Source organism: Pyrus communis, chromosome 10, assembly GCF_963583255.1.
Source record: "Pyrus communis chromosome 10, drPyrComm1.1, whole genome shotgun sequence".
Lineage (NCBI taxonomy): Eukaryota > Viridiplantae > Streptophyta > Magnoliopsida > Rosales > Rosaceae > Pyrus > Pyrus communis.
Window position 1 is genome coordinate 22,805,993 of NC_084812.1, and position 17,535 is coordinate 22,823,527.

The 17,535-nt window shown below is 37.8% G+C and overlaps 3 protein-coding genes across 4 annotated transcripts; all 3 read left to right on the forward strand.

Annotated features, from left to right (window-relative positions):
- The first annotated feature begins 4,865 nt into the window (after positions 1-4,865).
- Positions 4,866-6,377, forward strand: LOC137748861 (F-box protein CPR1-like). The gene has a single exon (XM_068489048.1). It carries the CDS (start codon positions 5,003-5,005, stop codon positions 6,137-6,139), a length of 1,137 nt encoding a protein of 378 aa, XP_068345149.1. The 5' UTR covers positions 4,866-5,002; the 3' UTR covers positions 6,140-6,377.
- Positions 6,378-8,100: 1,723 nt separating this feature from the next.
- Positions 8,101-11,918, forward strand: LOC137747691 (ribonuclease H2 subunit A). 2 transcript variants are annotated; one of them, XR_011069990.1, is made up of 9 exons: positions 8,101-8,311; positions 8,391-8,462; positions 9,004-9,127; positions 9,213-9,300; positions 9,970-10,107; positions 10,188-10,275; positions 10,364-10,484; positions 11,145-11,428; positions 11,572-11,918. XR_011069990.1 is itself a non-coding variant. In XM_068487847.1 (8 exons), exons 1-8 carry the CDS (start codon positions 8,221-8,223, stop codon positions 11,320-11,322), a joined length of 900 nt encoding a protein of 299 aa, XP_068343948.1. In that variant the 5' UTR covers positions 8,101-8,220; the 3' UTR covers positions 11,323-11,511. The 2 variants fall into 2 exon arrangements, 1 of the variants encoding a protein (XP_068343948.1); XM_068487847.1 differs by lacking the exon at positions 11,572-11,918 and having other exon boundaries at positions 11,145-11,511.
- A 1,864-nt stretch (positions 11,919-13,782) lies between these two features.
- On the forward strand, positions 13,783-16,155 carry LOC137748947 (pentatricopeptide repeat-containing protein At1g09220, mitochondrial). Its single transcript, XM_068489137.1, has one exon. It carries the CDS (start codon positions 13,894-13,896, stop codon positions 15,364-15,366), a length of 1,473 nt encoding a protein of 490 aa, XP_068345238.1. The 5' UTR covers positions 13,783-13,893; the 3' UTR covers positions 15,367-16,155.
- The last annotated feature ends 1,380 nt before the right edge of the window (positions 16,156-17,535 follow it).

The following is a 17,535-nucleotide window of genomic DNA, read 5'->3' on the forward strand; positions in this document are numbered from 1 at the left end:
CCCATAAGATTCAGTTGTAGTGATCATTTTAGTTCCCACTTAACTTGAAATATCCTGGTTTGTACTATTTGTTCATTAGTAAGACACAGAATCGAAAGATATAAGTTTTCTGCGAGGTGAGCTTCTGATAATTTCTTTGTTTGTGCCAAAATTAAAGGTTGTGGATCTCTATGTTTGGTTGAGTTTCCGACTGGAGGAATCATTCCCCGACCGTGAGCTAGCATCTACACAGAAGTCCATCTGCATCACAGTTGGTAGTGAGAAACGAAAGTTGTATTGTTATTTTGTTGCAGCCATGGCCTCCGAAAGACGACATTGATGTATAACCAAGAGGGGGTCGAGCTACTGACGAATTATAGTCATAATCTAGCTGAATTTGTAAGAATTGTGATTTAAATTCCAATGCTTTCGAATCGTTATAGTGTTAGTCATTTCCTTAATTTCAAGTTTATGTTGAAATTGTGTGTGATTTTATGATTTTCGCAGCGAAACCGCTTAGCTGAAAGGGTGTTCGAGAGATGGGTTTTTCTCCGTCTTCCTCTTGGGTCATCAAAGGACATTTTTTTTGCAGACCCACTTCAGATAGAAGCTACCAACTCATCTCTTGGAAGGTAATTTCTGGAGTTGTTAATTTTTGTGAAATATTTGATCTTTTTTTTTTTTTTTTTTTTGTTTTGGTGAAATTAGATACTTAGTTTTTGAAATAATGCAATACCATATGATTAAAGAAAGAAGATTCTTATATGAACCACCTTTGTTCCTTTTTTTTATTTATTTTTATTTTTTTATTTTGAATATTTTGTTGTTTTCAAATTTCGCTATGCATCCTGTTTATGTCCATCAGTTGGCACTCCATGATATAAATGAACTCTAAATCTTTGTTGCCAACTGTTTTCTGTGTCTTTGAATTACAGAAATTTTGCTAGGTTTAATTGTTTTCCCCTATTATGATCGAGTGGTAAATTAGTTGAATTTCATTGAGAATGAATAGCTAAATGCATTTTCTTAAATATCTTGCAGTGGCACACTCTGGGGATTTGTTGTTTTCATGTTGTTTAATGTGAAACGTACACATAGAACTCAAGAGGATTTATTTGTAGTCACCTTCAGTAATATTTGTAGCTCGCGTATTTCATGACTCTGAGACTCTTTGGAAGATCATAAATTCATAATACCATTATCGGTTTTGAAAACTCTAAAATATGACTATTTTCTGCGAACTGTGACAATGTCTAATCTTTATTTCTGGATTGGAATCATTCCAATTGTGGTATGTACATATTGTACTCATCTCTTTTTCAGTTTCGGTTTGTTACCTGTTCACAAAAACTAACTAAATTAACTGCAGTTGCAAGAGAATTATGCTTAATGAATCCACCATAATTAAAAGTCTAAGCAAAGGATTATTCAACTATTTTGCTTAAGAATTTTCAGTTCACTATCCCAATAAATGAATATTAAACTGACTTTAGTTTGAAAAAAAAAAATCCATTGCAAGAGTATAGTAAAGCAAAGAACCACACAATCTTTTTACGTACTTTTTCTGCTTTAGAGTAATGGGTCCCTTTCCTTCTCTAAATCCTAATTTTTAACTTCAGTTCAAAGGTTATTACATTGCAAATTAGGGGTTGTCATGGGCTGGTCCGGGCCCAAAATTGAAGGGATCGGACTGGACCTGCTTGAAAATACAACGGGCTAGGCCGGGCGGATTTTACTATTTTCAAACTGAGAACCGGACCTAACCCGACCCGTATAAAACGGGTCGTTTCCTACAGGTCCAACGGGTACCCTGTTTTTTTTTTATTATTTTTTTATTCCTTTTAATTTTCAGTATCTTCTCTAGCTTCTCTTGCTCGATTTTCTGCAAAATAACAAACAAACAATAACTGTGAGAAGATGTATCAGAATAGCATTGCAAATATGATAAAGAAACAGACAAAATCAAAGCAATCATTCACGCATCATATAACATATCAACATATTTATGAGTATCTATACACGACATCGATGAGATACTACAAATCTAAATATCTGAAATAATAAAAATGCATGGGTCATATTGTAATCCACTACAGAAACCAGATGTTCTAATAGAAACTCCATCTGAGCATCTAGCAACAAAAGAAAAACGGAGAAAGCGCCGCCGGAGCACAGGTTGCACAGATCCAACTTCCTCACCGAAGAGAGAAAGCTTAAGTTGACCACGTTGTGCGCCTTCTCAGTTCTCTCCACCACTCCCCACTGCAGCTGAACGACCCAAACGGGGAGATCCGGTCGAACCCCAAGCTGTCCTTCCAGCACTCGTACCCGCCAACTAAGACCATCTTTATCCCGGACAAGAGCCAGACCTGCGATTGAAAATTTCACAACTTTTCACTTTTCACAAATTTTGTAAATCAAAATTAAGAAATTGCCAAATTGGAAGAAATGAGGGAAATGAGTTACCTCGGTGTTGAGATCGGAGGAGGAGACGGAGGAGTTGGTGGGGGAGGAGGGCGGCAACAGCATATCATTTCTCAGTGGGGTGTAGGTGGGGGTGTGGTGTGTTTGTGCTCCGAGAATGAGAGTTGCAGATATGGGGGGAGAAGAAACAAAGCAGAGGAATGAGGGAGAAGGTTCAAGAGATTGGGGGAGGGGGAAACACGGGGAAATGGGGTGTGTGTGTGTGGAGTGTTCTGGATAGTGAGAAATGTCACGGCCCACGAGGAGGAACAAAAAGAAGTGGGCCTGGGAGACAATAATAGTACCCAACACGGGGGTATTTTTGCAAACAGGCTGGTCCGGGTACCTGTTTTTCTATACTTTTGGAACTGGCCCGAACCTAAAATTTCAAACGCCCACCCCGCCCCTTCCTGTTTCTCTTATTAGGACCTGCCCCGTACCCGTCCCGAACCACTAATACCCGTCCCTACTCGCGGGCCCAGGGCCCATTTGCCCACCCCTATTGCAAATGCCTCTTATTTTTTCATTGAAGTATACATCTTAAGTTGTAACAGGGGAAATCCATTTTGGTCAATCATCTAGCCAACAAAGATTTACTCCAACTCCTTTCAAAATCTTAATCACATTTCGCAAGAGTTCATTACTTTATTCTCGAACGATTTGATTGCCGATCACTACATCTTATCTCATTTTCGAAAAGCAACCTTTTTCTAGAAAGCACTTAATTTCAATTCTTCTTGAGAAAAGTTAATTGTTCCGATTAACACTGTCTAATTGGATTAGTATTGTTCCAACATTAGATTTCAAAAATTTATGTGGAAAAGAAACTTACCTTCTAGGGATATTCCTTTGGGTATGCAAGGTTTGGAAGACAATTTGGGTTTTATTTGTTGGAAGGAGAATCACTGAAGGCTGAAGCTGATTTGATTAGAAAAAATTGAGAATTACGAAAGTTATGAAGGAACAAGAAGAAAAAGACTGACACTTGATAGATACTGAATCAGGAGGAGGAAGAAAGCCAGTAGCTCAATTTAAAAGTTAAAATCAATCCCTCCTCAACGATGGTAGCGGAGACAAAGATGACTGCCAGGTTCACTTTTTAAATTTAATTATAATTTTTGCTTTTTTGGATTTAAGAAAATGAAACAAATTCTCATTTTGAAAGGTGAAAAATTGTTGATTGGATTCTGTGATTTTTTTTTTTTCCTAGCGTAAGCCTTTACACTTTAGAGCAAACACTTCAACTCGAAACCTTAGATAAAACCCAATTGAATTGGAAATGGGAGAGTAAGAATTAATTAGAGCATGACAAGTGGTTTTCTTCTTTTCAAGTGAGCTCTTGACGAGTTTGTGTATAGAACTTTAGTTGTCAGTCTGTGTTTTCTAATTTTCTATTTTTTGTGAGGTCTTGGGTGGTTGCAGTAGGATGAATCGGAAAATGTTGATGAACCCATGGAGGGCCTGAGCCGAAAGCGAAAGCCGGTGTAGCTTCAACCAACAATCAAACATCAAAGAAGAAGAAGAAGAAGAGAAAAAAAAAAAGCAAAGAGGCTTCTTCATCTTCTTCAGGTGCTTCGAATGTTAAAAAGCCCTTTTAAGATTTTGTGGTGGAGGATATACTGGGCTTTTTTGGGGCCGTTTTTCTGATTTTAGGGGTTTTGAATTTGGTATTCTGGGTTCTGTTTGGATGCTCATAAAGTGCGAGAGCAGCAGGTATACTGAATTTGGTGTTCTGGGTTTGTTGTGTTTGTTAGTGAAATCAACGTTTTTATAACTTTTGAGGTGTTTAATGCTTTTGGTTGCGGAATGTTTAATATTTGAACTATTAGTAATTATTCTTAGGATATAAATTGAATAATGAAAACAAGTGAATTGAAGTGTTTCTAATTTGTATTAGTTGAAGCTTTGAAATTTAGTGTTTGTTTTCCACCATTCTGATACAATATTTAGTTGGGACATAGAAATGTACCATTTTGGGTCGTTGAAGTCTTTCATTTTTTGTTTGATGGAGTGTATTCTTTTCTTTTATTTTCTGTTTTTGTTGTTGTTGATTTTATTATAATATGACAGAGATTGAAACCCAAATAGAAAAAACCCATTCGAAATTCAAGTGTCCACAGTCAAAATTTCAAAGAGAAAAAAAGCTAATAAACAAGGGAATTGTTATTAGAACTTCAAAATTTTTATTCTACACTCCTAACTTTCTATATTTGAAAAGAAAAATACACTTGTGAGGAATGTAGAATGAGATTTTTGAAATGCCAATAACACTTCCCATAAATAATACTATCCTCTTAAATGGTTTCAAACTTCCAGTGGAGCACGGACATTTTTGATAGTAAAATACCAATTTAGCCTTAAAATATTGCGCGTGGCTGGGGTAAAGCATTTCCAAAAGCTTTCACTCCCAAAGCAGAGTTCACCTCTGAGGAGCTAACCCTGAATCCAAATTCCATATCTGATTTCTTCCAATTGTTGCTCCATTTTTAAAGTTTCAACTTCTGGCGGAACACAGAAGACAAATCTTGAACCGAAACCGCACAAATCACCTCAGAAGTTAATGTCAGACTTCCCACCGGAGATACTGTTCGACATCCTATCACGCCTTCCGCCCAAGGATTTGATTCGATTCCTCTGCGTTTCCAAAGCTTGGAATGCCCTCATCCGCCACCACCTCTTCATCGAAGCTCATCTTCAACGCTCTATCCAAACCAATTCTTTTCGCACCATTTTACTCGAGTCGGAAGATGGCTCTCGCCCATCAGATTTCTTTTCATCGGCTTTCGACGACAGTGAAACGTTCGGGCCAGTCGTCAGGATTGAGCAGCCGTTGAAATGCCCTGACGACTATACTGAGATATTGGGCTGCTCAGTTAATGGTGTGGTTTGCGTTCACAACGGAATGCGTAAGAATCTTGCTTTGTGGAACCCGTCGATTCAAAAGTTCAAGAAGATTCCTCTCCCAACCTTTGAGATTGAGCAGCAGGCATCCTCATACGGGGTCCCTGAATATGGATTCGGGTACGATTCAGCTAATCACGATTATAAAATTTTGGCAATTTTGAACTTTAATCGGAGGGATGATGCTACCATGAGTTCTCAAGTCAGTCTTTATAGCCTAAAATTCAACTCATGGAAAAGGATCCCAAAATTGCCTTGCGATGGTTTCTATGTGCAGACGGGCGATGTGGTGTTTTTGAACGGTGCTATGAGTTGTTTGATGCGGAAATCAGATTCATATAAAAATCGATGCAAAATTGTAGCCCTTGATCTTGCCAGTGAGAAGTATACGGAGTTTGGCACCCCGGTGGGGGATGAGGATGACAATTTTATGATGAGTTTGGAGGTCTTGGGAGGCTCTCTATGTATTTGTGTTCATGAGTTTTGGCCAAAATGTGATATTTGGGTTATGAAGGAATACGGAGTTACAAAATCTTGGACCTTGCTTTATACTTTTGAGAATGGAGGTATGGCTTATGCCAACAGATATTTCAAACCTTTGGTGTTCTCAAAGAAGGGTGAAATGGTTGTTCTTGTGAATATAGAGCGGACAACCTTTTTTTGGTGTGATTTAAAGAAAAAGAGAGCCAAACAAGTTCGAATTTGTGGTCTGGCAACTCGCTTCGATGGAACCATTTGTGTGGGGAGCCTTTCTCTTCTTGACGGCGATCGTATGACTGTTGGAAGGCAGCAGTAAGTCCCTTCTATCTATATTAAGTGGACATTTCAAGCAGTGAATTTATCGATCTGGTAGTCCAAATCTGTGAACTTGTGCGCTCCTTCCCATATTCTAGGCTTATTGATCTTTGTAATGAATCCTTTTCTCGTTATGCTAACAGTGTGTGTTAGTTTGTTAGTTTGCAAACTTGTGCTCCAGTCATAACGTTATAATTCCATGTTTTCGTTTTCGTAGTTCTTTGTTTTATGTCTATTTGGTGTTATGGTGTATGAATAATGGATGACGTGCTACAATTTCATGCATCTAATAGACAATGTTCCTCACTGTCCTTGTTCTTGATGTCGATCTGGGAAGCAGCAGCGAGTTCCCTGTCATAACAAGTAATTTCTATATAAGTTGGATTCGTTCATGATTGCAAATGTGTTGTGGGAAATGACTAGAGATACGTCTGTAAAACCTTGGGGTAGACATCCAAGGACGTGTGTGGGAAAACTTTTTTTTAGCTGCTCACCTTTGCTTTTGAGTATGCCACAGCAGTTTCTCCTTCTGGGATCGGATGAGAAAGATGTTCAAACCTTTGCCTTGTCTTCATTGTTCGAGACCCCTCAACAACTAAAGCCCATCTCAACACTCCTCGAAAACGAACAAATATAACACTCGAGCCAAAAGATACGACTCGGCAAACGCTATAGATGGGCTCGAGTTTTTCGGGTCTCAAGCAATGAGAAGTATTCAAGTAGACAGTTTAGAGCAATTAATGTCAAGTTTACTCACATGGTATGCGAATAAGAATAGATGAGATACCACAAGAGTCGGATCTAAGATCTTTCACAAGTGAGAGGAATACTACTAAACATTAGTACTACTGATGCACAAAATTGGGTGGACTTTGAGTCAACAAAAAGAGTGGTGAAGTGACCTTCGCGAGAGTGCTTTGGACGTTAAGTAGAGATGAGATGTAAAAAGATAAGGGTAGAGAAGTAGAGACAAGTGTATGTGGTTCACCTTAAGTTAGGTTACGTTCACAAGGTTAGAGATGCATTCAATTGACTTTTTGATTGTTAGACGATCATTTCCACACCTAAGTCCTTGTAAGGCACGTTAAACTATAGTTTTTTTTAAAAAATTATCATTTCCTAATTAATTATGTTGGTGCGGGACACTCTTTTTCCCTTCGACCGGGTTGAAAATCCTGACAAGGTTTTTATCTAGACCCTTTGTTAGCACCCTATTCTCATTGATGTACATACCCATTTCTTATTAATGAATATCGTACCTTTTAAAAAAAATGAATAATGTAATTGATCACACTTAATAGCAAGAAGCTAATTGAATTGTATTACTAAATGCAAAGCCCTATGCTGATCAAATCTAGTTTTTGTTTATTTTCGTTTGCCCAAACCCTATCCTATCTCCGTGGGAACAACACTTGGATTGGTAAATCACTTCACTACGACATTCTTGTGCACTTGCAAGTGTACATCTAGTTAAAGTTGTTTTTTGATTTATTTAAGCCCAATATGGTCCACCTATAATATGTAATAAATTGTCTCAATTTAATCACTTATTGTTATTAAGTGTTTGGATTTATCACAAAAAGACCCTAATAATATTAGAAGTTGACATGTAGTATATATTATTGGCTTTTTAGCCAAAATCGTCTATGAAATTAGCATAACTCCTCAGTTTGATTCTTGATATTTGAAATTGATATATGAGTTTGTCCACTATCAACTATTTTGATCGATGAAAAATTCTGTTAAATACTAAACAAAATACCCTCAATTTAATAAACAATGAGCCAAAATGATTTGAAAAAAATTGAGGATATTTTTGTCATTTTATACTTATTTAATAGTGTTTTGTTTTTAATGACGAATTAAAATAATTGATGGTAGACAAACTCATTGATTTCAAGTTGCAAGTACAAAGTAAAAGTTAGGACAACCTTTCTCTGATGTTGGACTCTATTGTTCAACACTAACTTCCCAAATTTTTGGTAGGCTTATTGTGTATTTAGTGGAAAACGTCTGGTTTTCCAACCCAAGAAGTATAATCTGATTTTTGAGACAGGGAAGGGAAAGAAGAAGAAGAAGAAGATGGGATCGGAGCGTGAAGCTGCAATCCCCGAATGGGCGTCAGAGCCTTGCATCATGGGCATCGATGAAGCTGGCCGTGGCCCTGTTTTAGGTCTCTACTCTACTTTCTTCCACTTTCTTCTATACATATTTCATTGATAAATTTCCTCCACTAAAAACAATGTCAACAGGTCCAATGGTGTACGGTTGCTTGTACTGTGCTCGCTCGTATCAGAATACTCTCTCCTCTTTGAACTTCGCAGGTTTAGCCTCTTCCTCCTTTTCTTACTTTTTTAATTTAGATTTAATCTGTTTCTGGTTTTTTTTTTAATTTCATTTTTCCCAGCTTGGGATATGTTTATTTTTGTTATTTTTGTTTAATTGATATAAATTGTTAGTCCTTTCAGAAAACAAACACTGCTATATGTTAACCGTTTAGCTTATAGACTTCCACACAAAGCAAGCAAAGAAATCAAGGTGGTTCTACTTCATTGCTTATGAACTCATGAGATTCTTGTCGATTTATGGATATTAGTTGAAGTCAACTTGAACTTGGTGGACTTACGTTCACGCCGGACCCTAGTCTAAGATATAGAGCAAAATGCAGTTGGGATGCCCTAGGATCAATTAATTGACCTTTTCATCTACACAGTTCTACTTAGTGTTTTCAACCATGTTTACCCTAATTAGGTATTTTGGAGTGAATATCACTTTCCCTGGAAATTCTAAGCTCATTGTGTTCGAATATTGCATCAGAAGTCATATCTCTCCCTGTGTTTTTTAGTCCCGTTTTGCTTCCTGCAGATTCAAAGACATTGAAGGAAGAGAAGAGGGAGGAATTGTTTGAGAATTTAAAGGCTGATGAATCCATTGGGTGGGCTGTTGATGTCATAGATCCAAGGGAACTTTCGGCCAAAATGCTAAAGAAGTTAGTACTGACATGGATACTTTTTCCTATGTCAATCACAGGCCAGTGTTTTCTTATCTGACTTCTTTGGTTTGTTTTGAGACAGAAGTAAGATAAACCTTAATGAAATATCACATGACTCCGCCATGGGACTTGTCACAAAGGTCCTAAACATGGGAGTTCTTCTAACTGAGGTAAACTCGTTGTAGCTTAAAGAGATTACTGGTGATATACAGGTGTTTTTATGTATATGCATACCAGTCTCAGATCCCAAATACTTTTGAATTGATTTTACGACACATTATTAATGAACAAAAAAAGAAGACTGCATATTCTTGACTCTGAAACATAAAAATGTTGTGAGATATAGTTTTCTGTTGTAAGCTCCTGGATTATCTGCTGACGGTAAACTTTTATACTATTTGACAGAATCTGTAATAGGATCTTTCATTAGGTTAATCTAAAAGTAAATATATATGGTGAATATTATACAAAACAAAATAAACAAGAAGTACGCAGATTAGTAATTAGAATGAGACAATGAACAAGGTGAAGGCTTTTTTATTGGTAAGTTTTCCTTGTGCATCCTTGTATAAAAGTTACAATCCTTATTTAACCATTCAATTTTCCCCAATCTTATCTAAACTTTTGTCATCTATTTCTTCTTCTATTTTTACTTCAATTCTTTATTGCAAGCTTCTGAAGGGTTTATCCAAAACTTCCTCTCAGTCAAGTAGTTCCTTGGAAATCAAGAGGCTTGACGGAGTAGTCCTTTGGGAATTCAAAGCTAGTGTTGTTAGATTATTCTTGAAAAGTTAGAAACCTAGAAAAGTGGTTGAAAAATTTAAGAATATATGTTTCAGGTTTATGTGGATACAGTGGGTGATGCTGAGAAGTATAGAGCTAAACTGTCTGATAGATTCCCATCTGTCAAGTTTGTGGTTGCGAAGAAGGCTGATAGCCTTTATCCTGTTGTCAGTGGAGCGAGCATAGTTGCAAAAGTAATTACCTTTACCTTGGGTTAACTCTGCTGAAAGTCTCTGGCGGAGGTATTAATTTTAATTTTCATTCAATTGTTCAGGTTACCAGAGACAGAGCGTTGCGTGAGTGGGTGCTCGAGGAAACAGCTGAAGACTTGCATAAAGACTTTGGTTCTGGATATCCTGGAGGTGAGATGTTTATGCTTTATTTATTTTAGTCTCTTTGTAAACATCATTTAATTACTATACTATGAGGAATCTGGTTTCATTTTTACAGATCCGAATACAAAGGCATGGTTGGAACATCACAAGCACTTCGTTTTTGGATTCCCATCATTGGTTCGTTTCAGCTGGGGTACATGCACTCCTTATTTCAAAGACATTGCGGAAGTTTTATGGTTAGTTCCCCTGCATGTTCTCGACAAATTCTTTCCCAAAATTATGTACTAGTTCATTTATGTGAATGTACCTGCTCATTTATAGACTTTTAAAATGTCAGTTGTATAAGTATGGAGTTGACATCGGTCATATTCCAGTGAAACCAAGCTCTGAACATACATATGGTATAAAATCTGTATAGGTCGAAACCAGAATTTCGGATTTTTTGGTGGACATGTTGGTAAAAATTAAAGAAGACGACAAAAATTTGCTTTACATTAGGAATAAATGAAGTTTCTTGAAACAGTAACCGAATCAATTATGCATCAATAAACATGTAAACTTGCTGGTTCACTTGTACATTGTTGGGTTTGAGTGATTTTCAAATCTAAATGGTCTTGGAGTGGAACTGGCTGCTATAATTGATATTAAAAGAGAAACATGTAAACTTTATAATTGATTTGTTCGTGCCTGTATCACTTGGTTATTGTACCGTGAACTTTTAATCAAGCACGTATAAATGCACTTATGCACTTTCTATTTGATTTGTGAACAACCCATTTCCCAATCCTGGACATCTAAATAAAACTAGCAATCCTTGTAGATACAAATTGTCTGGTGAAGTTCTTGTGCATGCTAATTTAGATTGGATTTTGAAATTTTGAATATTTTTTTCATAGGGAATCCGATGAAATGGATGAAGATGGTTCTAGCACTGCTAATGGCAAGCGGCAAATGAAACTAAGTAGTTTTGGTGTTACAACATCCAAGAGAAAGATCGAAGAAATTGAATCAAGTGGTAAAGGGCGCTGCAAATTTTTTCTTGCTCGTAAACTTGAGCAAGTTACTCAATTCTAAGTGAAAGGTTTGACGCTTTACTATTTGTGTTCTTGCTTCCCTCCACTTATTTGTCTTCCTTGATTCAAGTCAGAAAATCATCCAAACTTTCATCGCTGTTATCATGGTAAGAAATGCAAATCAAAAATTTTAACTGAATGAAGAGATTATTTATTTATTTTGAGTGAATGGTGACAAGAATTTGACTGAGTAGTATGATGAAGTTTTTGTTTTTAACAAAATATCTGTATTGAGTCCATTGTATGGCAGTTTTGGAATTAACTTGCAGTGGTGCATTTGCTAAGAATTATTTAGTTCCGTACACTTTGAAGACCATTTGGAAGCCGCCATCACCTAGCATACTTGTGTAAAATGTACTATTGAAAGAAGCATTTCGAGTAATACTTGCATCTTGTCGTGTGCCTTAGATATCATCGACGCGCAAGATGCGCATACCTGAATTAATAACAGAGCGTTGTTTAGGCAATAATTCTTATCACAGTTTTCCCAACGTTTGTGGGAGTGTATCAAGAAGCCATATTACAGTTTCTGCATAATGCCAGCAAGAAACGCCATAATTTCAATTTAGTATTGGAAAGCTATACATAGATGGACAAAAGATGTCCAGGTGGATGCAAACAAGGTGGGTGGTCCAATGCATTTCTTCTTGCTGTTGGCGGCACCATAGTGGCTGTTATGGTGGCGATTACTCGCTCAACTTGCTGTGTTACAGGTATAAACGTTGAACCTTAGTGTGTATGGAGATCTGGACCTGCTGTTATTTCCATTCTCCTCAAAACCAATTGATCCACCAGCATTTGCAGTTCCATGACTGCATCCATGTTCGAATTTGCTGCTGAGTGCTATTCTGCTCTATATTTTCACTATCATCATCACTACCATTGCTGTCATGCACATTTGCACCTTCATCTGTGATGTATCTTTCGTCATTACCTAGTACTGAAACTTGTCCAACAAAATAGACAAGTGAGTCTTAGTTATTTGGTATGGTATAAGTCATAGAATCTTCGATGCCTAAGATTTAGAGGATGAATGAGAATTCATAATTAAGGTTTCGTGGCTTAGGAACAGTTTAACTCTCAAATGGTTAAAGGTGAACTTTTTGGGTGAGTTATATGAATTGTTATCCCTCCTGTTAAGTGAATTGCAGTGGGTTTTAACTTTGAAGTCACCTATGAAGCTATGAATTCCAATGTATTAAAAGGCGAAGGCGTATGCGAGGTGTTTTGTGGATAGCCTCGCCTAGGCGTGAGGCGAAGCCTTACTGGACCTTAAATAATAGGGAACTGTTGAGAAAAACAAGAAAAATAGGGGACTCTTGCGGGTTTTAAAAATAAAAGAAAAACAAACTTGGCCAAAACGACGTCGTATTGGGCCAAGTCATTTATAAAAAAATAAAAATAAAGAATTCCTCTTCTTCTTTGCGGTCATCTTCCTTGTGAAGACACCGCACACCCTGCAACCCTAAACAGAGCTATTGACTTCAATTTCGGGTCGTTGATGGATCTAGGAACGCCCACCAATTGTCTTTAGGCACGCCTTAATCGCCTAAGCTTGCCTTGACCGCACTTGGGTGAGTTTTCACCTACTCCCATTGGGCAGAGGCGTTATCATCCCTGCCCCGCCTCCAAAGCCGCCTAGGCACGCCTCGTGGCACGTCTTTTAAAACATTGATGAATTCATAATTTGACCCCTTTTTGCCATGCAAACTTAGAATTTAACTTGGCTAAAAGGGAGCGATCTAGGAATTTAGCACTTCAAAGATAAGGATAAGTGAAAACCAATTTCAATATTTGTCCACGACATTAGTTAATTAATGATGTCATCACTTTTTTTTTTTGTTAATGGCTCACTTAACGTTGGTGATCTAATAGATATTCAATTTTCAGAATGTTAAGTAGTTGTTTGAAATGTTTTAAAATGTTGAGGCCAACTTAAAAATAAGGACAAAAAAAAAAAGAGGCGGTGATATTTTCTTTAATAAGTTGAATTTTGGTAACATTTTTGTATATACGAGGAGGTCAATTGTTTATACATGATATGGTGACACTTTATGTATAAACAATTGACTTGTGTATAAACAATTAACCTAACTATTTATAAATTGTCATGCCAGCAAATTTCAACTTATTTATGAAAGTGTCACCGCCTCCCAAACTTCATTTTATTTATGAAAATGCTACTGTCATTTTTTTACTTATTATTAATCAATTTTCATCAAGTGATTTTTATTGATTTTTTTTAATCATAAGGGGTTTTCATTAAAGTTCATTTTTATAAAATAACGATACATTTACACTAAAAGTGAATGATTTAGTCTAAACCACAATAAGTGATACATAATAATTTGATTTGTAACCTGCAATCCATGAGATTCAAACTTACGGACCATAATACCACCGGGTGGCAACTTCCATCTGCATTATTAACTTCATCAAAGAAGCTTTGTACACAATCCAGCAGCCCACCCAACCCAAAAAGCCGAAAAGAAGAAACAGAAACTTTACAATAAGCTGGCAAGCAAGCTGAAGCTGCTGCCGGATTTGTCTAATCAAATTCATCAAATATGCAATGAAACAATTTTTATTTCCAAAATATTGCAAATTTGGTCCAACTACTGCCGGAAGCTGCAAACGTTTCTTACGTTTTTCTTCTTCTTCATTGCCTTCCCACCCAAGGCACTTGGCCTCTCTCTTGCTCAAAAACCCAGCAAGCCGCTCAGCCACCCAGCAAATCCACTCTCACTTTCTCTCCTCCGGCTTATTCCTTTGTCACAATTTCACCTCCGCTTTTCTCCTCCTCATCAACACTCTCCTCCGCTGCTATTCCTCCGGCCACTTCCCTCACGAAGCTTTCGCCTTCTACAAACATGTCCGGCAGTATTCTCATTCCTTTGACTCCTTCACTTACTTCTTCCTTCTCCACGCCTCCATTGCCTTAAACTCCGTAATCCCAGGTGTCCAAATCCATGCCCTGACTCACAAACTAGGTTTTCATTTCCATGTCTACGTCCAAACTGCTCTGATTAATATGTATGTTGCTTGTGGCTCTTTGGTACTTGCTCTCAATGTGTTTGATGAAATGCCGCACAGGAATTCTGTCACTTGGAATGTCATGATAACTGGTTTGGCCAAATGGGGTGAGCTTAAATTGGCTCGGTCTATGTTTGATCAGATGCCGGAGCCTACTGTTGTGTCCTGTACTGCTATTATTGATGTGTACTCGCGGATGAATCAGCCCCAGGAGGCTGTGGCTTTGTTTCGGAGAATGGTTGTTGAAGATCTTATTGTACCCACCGGAATTACGCTTCTGGCCATATTCCCAGCGGTTTCTGTTCTTGGGGATCTTAAGATTTGCCAATCACTTCATGCTTATGGTGAGAAGAGAGGGTTTAATGCATCTGACATACGTGTCGCAAATTCCCTTTTGGACTCCTATGCAAAGTGTGGCTGTATAGAGAGTGCATCAAGATTTTTTGAGGAGATACCTGCCCAAAGGAAGAATTTGGTGTCATGGACGTCCATAATATCCGGTTTTGCAATGCACGGAATGGGGAAAGAAGCTGTTGGGAATTTTTTAAGTATGGAGAAAGTTGGTTTTAAACCAAATCGAGTGACATTCTTGAGTATTTTCAATGCTTGCAGTCATGGAGGATTAATAGATGAGGGGCTGAACTTCTTTGGGAAGATGATCAACGGGTATGAAATTGCAGTGGATATCAAACACTATGGGTGTTTAATAGATATGCTAGGGAGGGCAGGAAGATTAGAAGAAGCAGAAAAAATGGCTTTGGAGATTCCTTGCAATATTGTTAATGTTGTGATTTGGAGGACGCTTTTGGGTGCTTGTAGCTTTCATGGTAATGTGGAGATGGGCGAGAGGGTGACGGAAAGGGTACTGGAGATGGAGAGAGGATATGGAGGGGACTACGTGCTTATGTCCAACATCTTAGCTGGTGTTGGAAGGTATAGTGATGCCGAGAGAATGAGAAGCTTGCTAGATGAGAGGAACGCCTTCAAACTTCCAGGGCATAGTTTGGTCTAACTGGTGTTGAAGATGCACAACCAGGGTTGAGAGAGATTATAAATGCTATGATAGCTCCTGCCACTGTTCGTGCTTCCTCGGAGATATCTTGTTTTGTATGGAGCTCATGTCGCTGCCCGTGGTCTTTCCTTCCACTCTCGTTTCAAAATGGCCAGCCATACTTGCCATCGAACACTACAATCTAGGGCTACCTGTGAGATGGTGGGTATTATTAATGTCTCATTTCCCCTCCCCGACTTCAAATTCTAACAAAATCAAGGAAATATCATATTTGTTTATTACTAAACCATGATGCCTCAAACTCCACTCTCTCTAGAAAGGGCTCTTTTGAAGACATTGTAGGTAATATGAACTAATGAAAGGGTGATGCCAAGGAGATCACATTTTGTAAACCACATTCGAACCATCTCTCTAATAGAGAGAGTTTGATAGTCGGTCCCACCGCTATTAGAGAGATGGCTTACACGTGGTATACAAAATGTGATCTCCCTAGAATTTTCCTTGATGAAAAAATGGCCTGCCAAATAGATGCTCAATACCTAAGTTGATATGACTGACCAAATCATCATTAATATAAAATGTCTTATTAGGAGTTCATCATATGTCGTCCCTAGTTTAAGCCCGTTGTTCTCGTGTTGAGTCAGGTCAGCCTGACGTGTTGTATTTGAGATTTAAATTTATATCATAGCTGATCATGTACATGTTTTTTGGTTCGTACAAGTTGGTGATGTATTGTTCTCGCGTTCAGTCAGACCAGCCTGACGTGTTGTACGTAAAATTTAAATTTATATCGTAGTTGATCATGTACGTGTTTTTTGGTTTGTACAAGTTGGTGATGTGTCATAAGCAAGTAGGTTGCTTTTTCTTTTCATGATCATATTTATAAAGATAAAAAGATTGAATGGTTATCATTCCCAAAGGGTGTGTAAGTATGAGAAAGAAAGAGAGAGTTGTGCAGAAGCGGCAGAGGTGGGGGAGAGAAAGGGACGTCTACGTGCGAGTGATTAGCTTTGAACATGCCGCCCACACCTCTTTTAGAGGGGTGGGCGTGCCTGGTTAGGTCCCGAGCTCGAAGTTTGTCGAGTCAAGTAGGGTGACTCCTCGGAAACGCACTCTCTAGAGAGAGAGCGTTACTATGGACACTGAAGAGTAAAATAGATAGCAACACAGCCCAAAGGTGTGTGAGTATTATTGGACCCATCATAGTCTGAAACATCTTGCTCTGAAAAGAGCTAATTAATTAACAAATCAACAGAGATATAGGCAATAACTAAAGTGAATCACTTCCGGAATCTGAAATAAAAGCATAAACATATTTTGTTGAGAAAGTCAATGATTCTCTATGATACTTTCCCTCATTAGCCTTTAATCAACGTTGATAAGGGAGAATATCATGGGCTGATTACTTATACCAATTAGCTATGTAGTAGGGATCCTTGTAATATATACATGTATTCTTATACAATCAAAGTCATTACATTTGAAGTAAATTTCAGAGCTTCCAATAAGCTAAATTTAAGATATTTGCTACAGAAGCAAAAAAAAATATAAAAAAAAACCTCTGAAGTGATCGTGTTGGGTTGGGTCAGCCCCACGTGTTGTACTTAAAATGTCAATTTGTAAGTGTTTGCAAAGATTGTCTATCGTGCTTGCATTTTGCAAAGATTGTCTATCATGCTTGCATTCGTTAATCTGTGTTTAATTGTATTGCTTTGTTTAAGAGAGAGAGAGAGAGAGAGAGAGAGAGAGAGAGAGAGGTGTGTGCAGAAATCGCATAGGTGGGCAAGGGGAAGATAGAAAGGGATGTGCATCGGAGTGATTAACTTATTGGATTGTCTATCGTGCTTGCATTTTGCAAAGATTGTCTATCATGCTTGCATTCGTTAATCTGTGTTTAATTGTATTGCTTTGTTTAAGAGAGAGAGAGAGAGAGAGAGAGAGAGAGAGAGAGAGGTGTGTGCAGAAATCGCATAGGTGGGCAAGGGGAAGATAGAAAGGGATGTGCATCGGAGTGATTAACTTATTGGAGTTGGTTGAATGTATTTACAGAAATAACCTAATCCCTTTTTTGTAAGGCCCACATAGAAATATGCTACTGAAGTGAGTAAAGCTAAAGCAACTGTAATATTTATATCATTTGTAGCTGCGGCTAACTCTCCATGAGATAAC

Excerpts from the sequence above, each read along its gene's own strand:
- LOC137747691 (XM_068487847.1), top strand. The coding sequence starts at position 8,221 with ATGGGATCGGAGCGTGAAGCTGCAATCCCCGAATGGGCGTCAGAGCCT. Across the intron at positions 10,276-10,363 it reads TGGTTCTGGATATCCTGGAG|ATCCGAATACAAAGGCATGG; the intron begins GTGAGATGTTTA and ends TCATTTTTACAG. Across the intron at positions 10,485-11,144 it reads GACATTGCGGAAGTTTTATG|GGAATCCGATGAAATGGATG; the intron begins GTTAGTTCCCCT and ends TTTTTTTCATAG.
- LOC137748861 (XM_068489048.1), top strand. The coding sequence starts at position 5,003 with ATGTCAGACTTCCCACCGGAGATACTGTTCGACATCCTATCACGCCTT.
- LOC137748947 (XM_068489137.1), top strand. The coding sequence starts at position 13,894 with ATGAAACAATTTTTATTTCCAAAATATTGCAAATTTGGTCCAACTACT.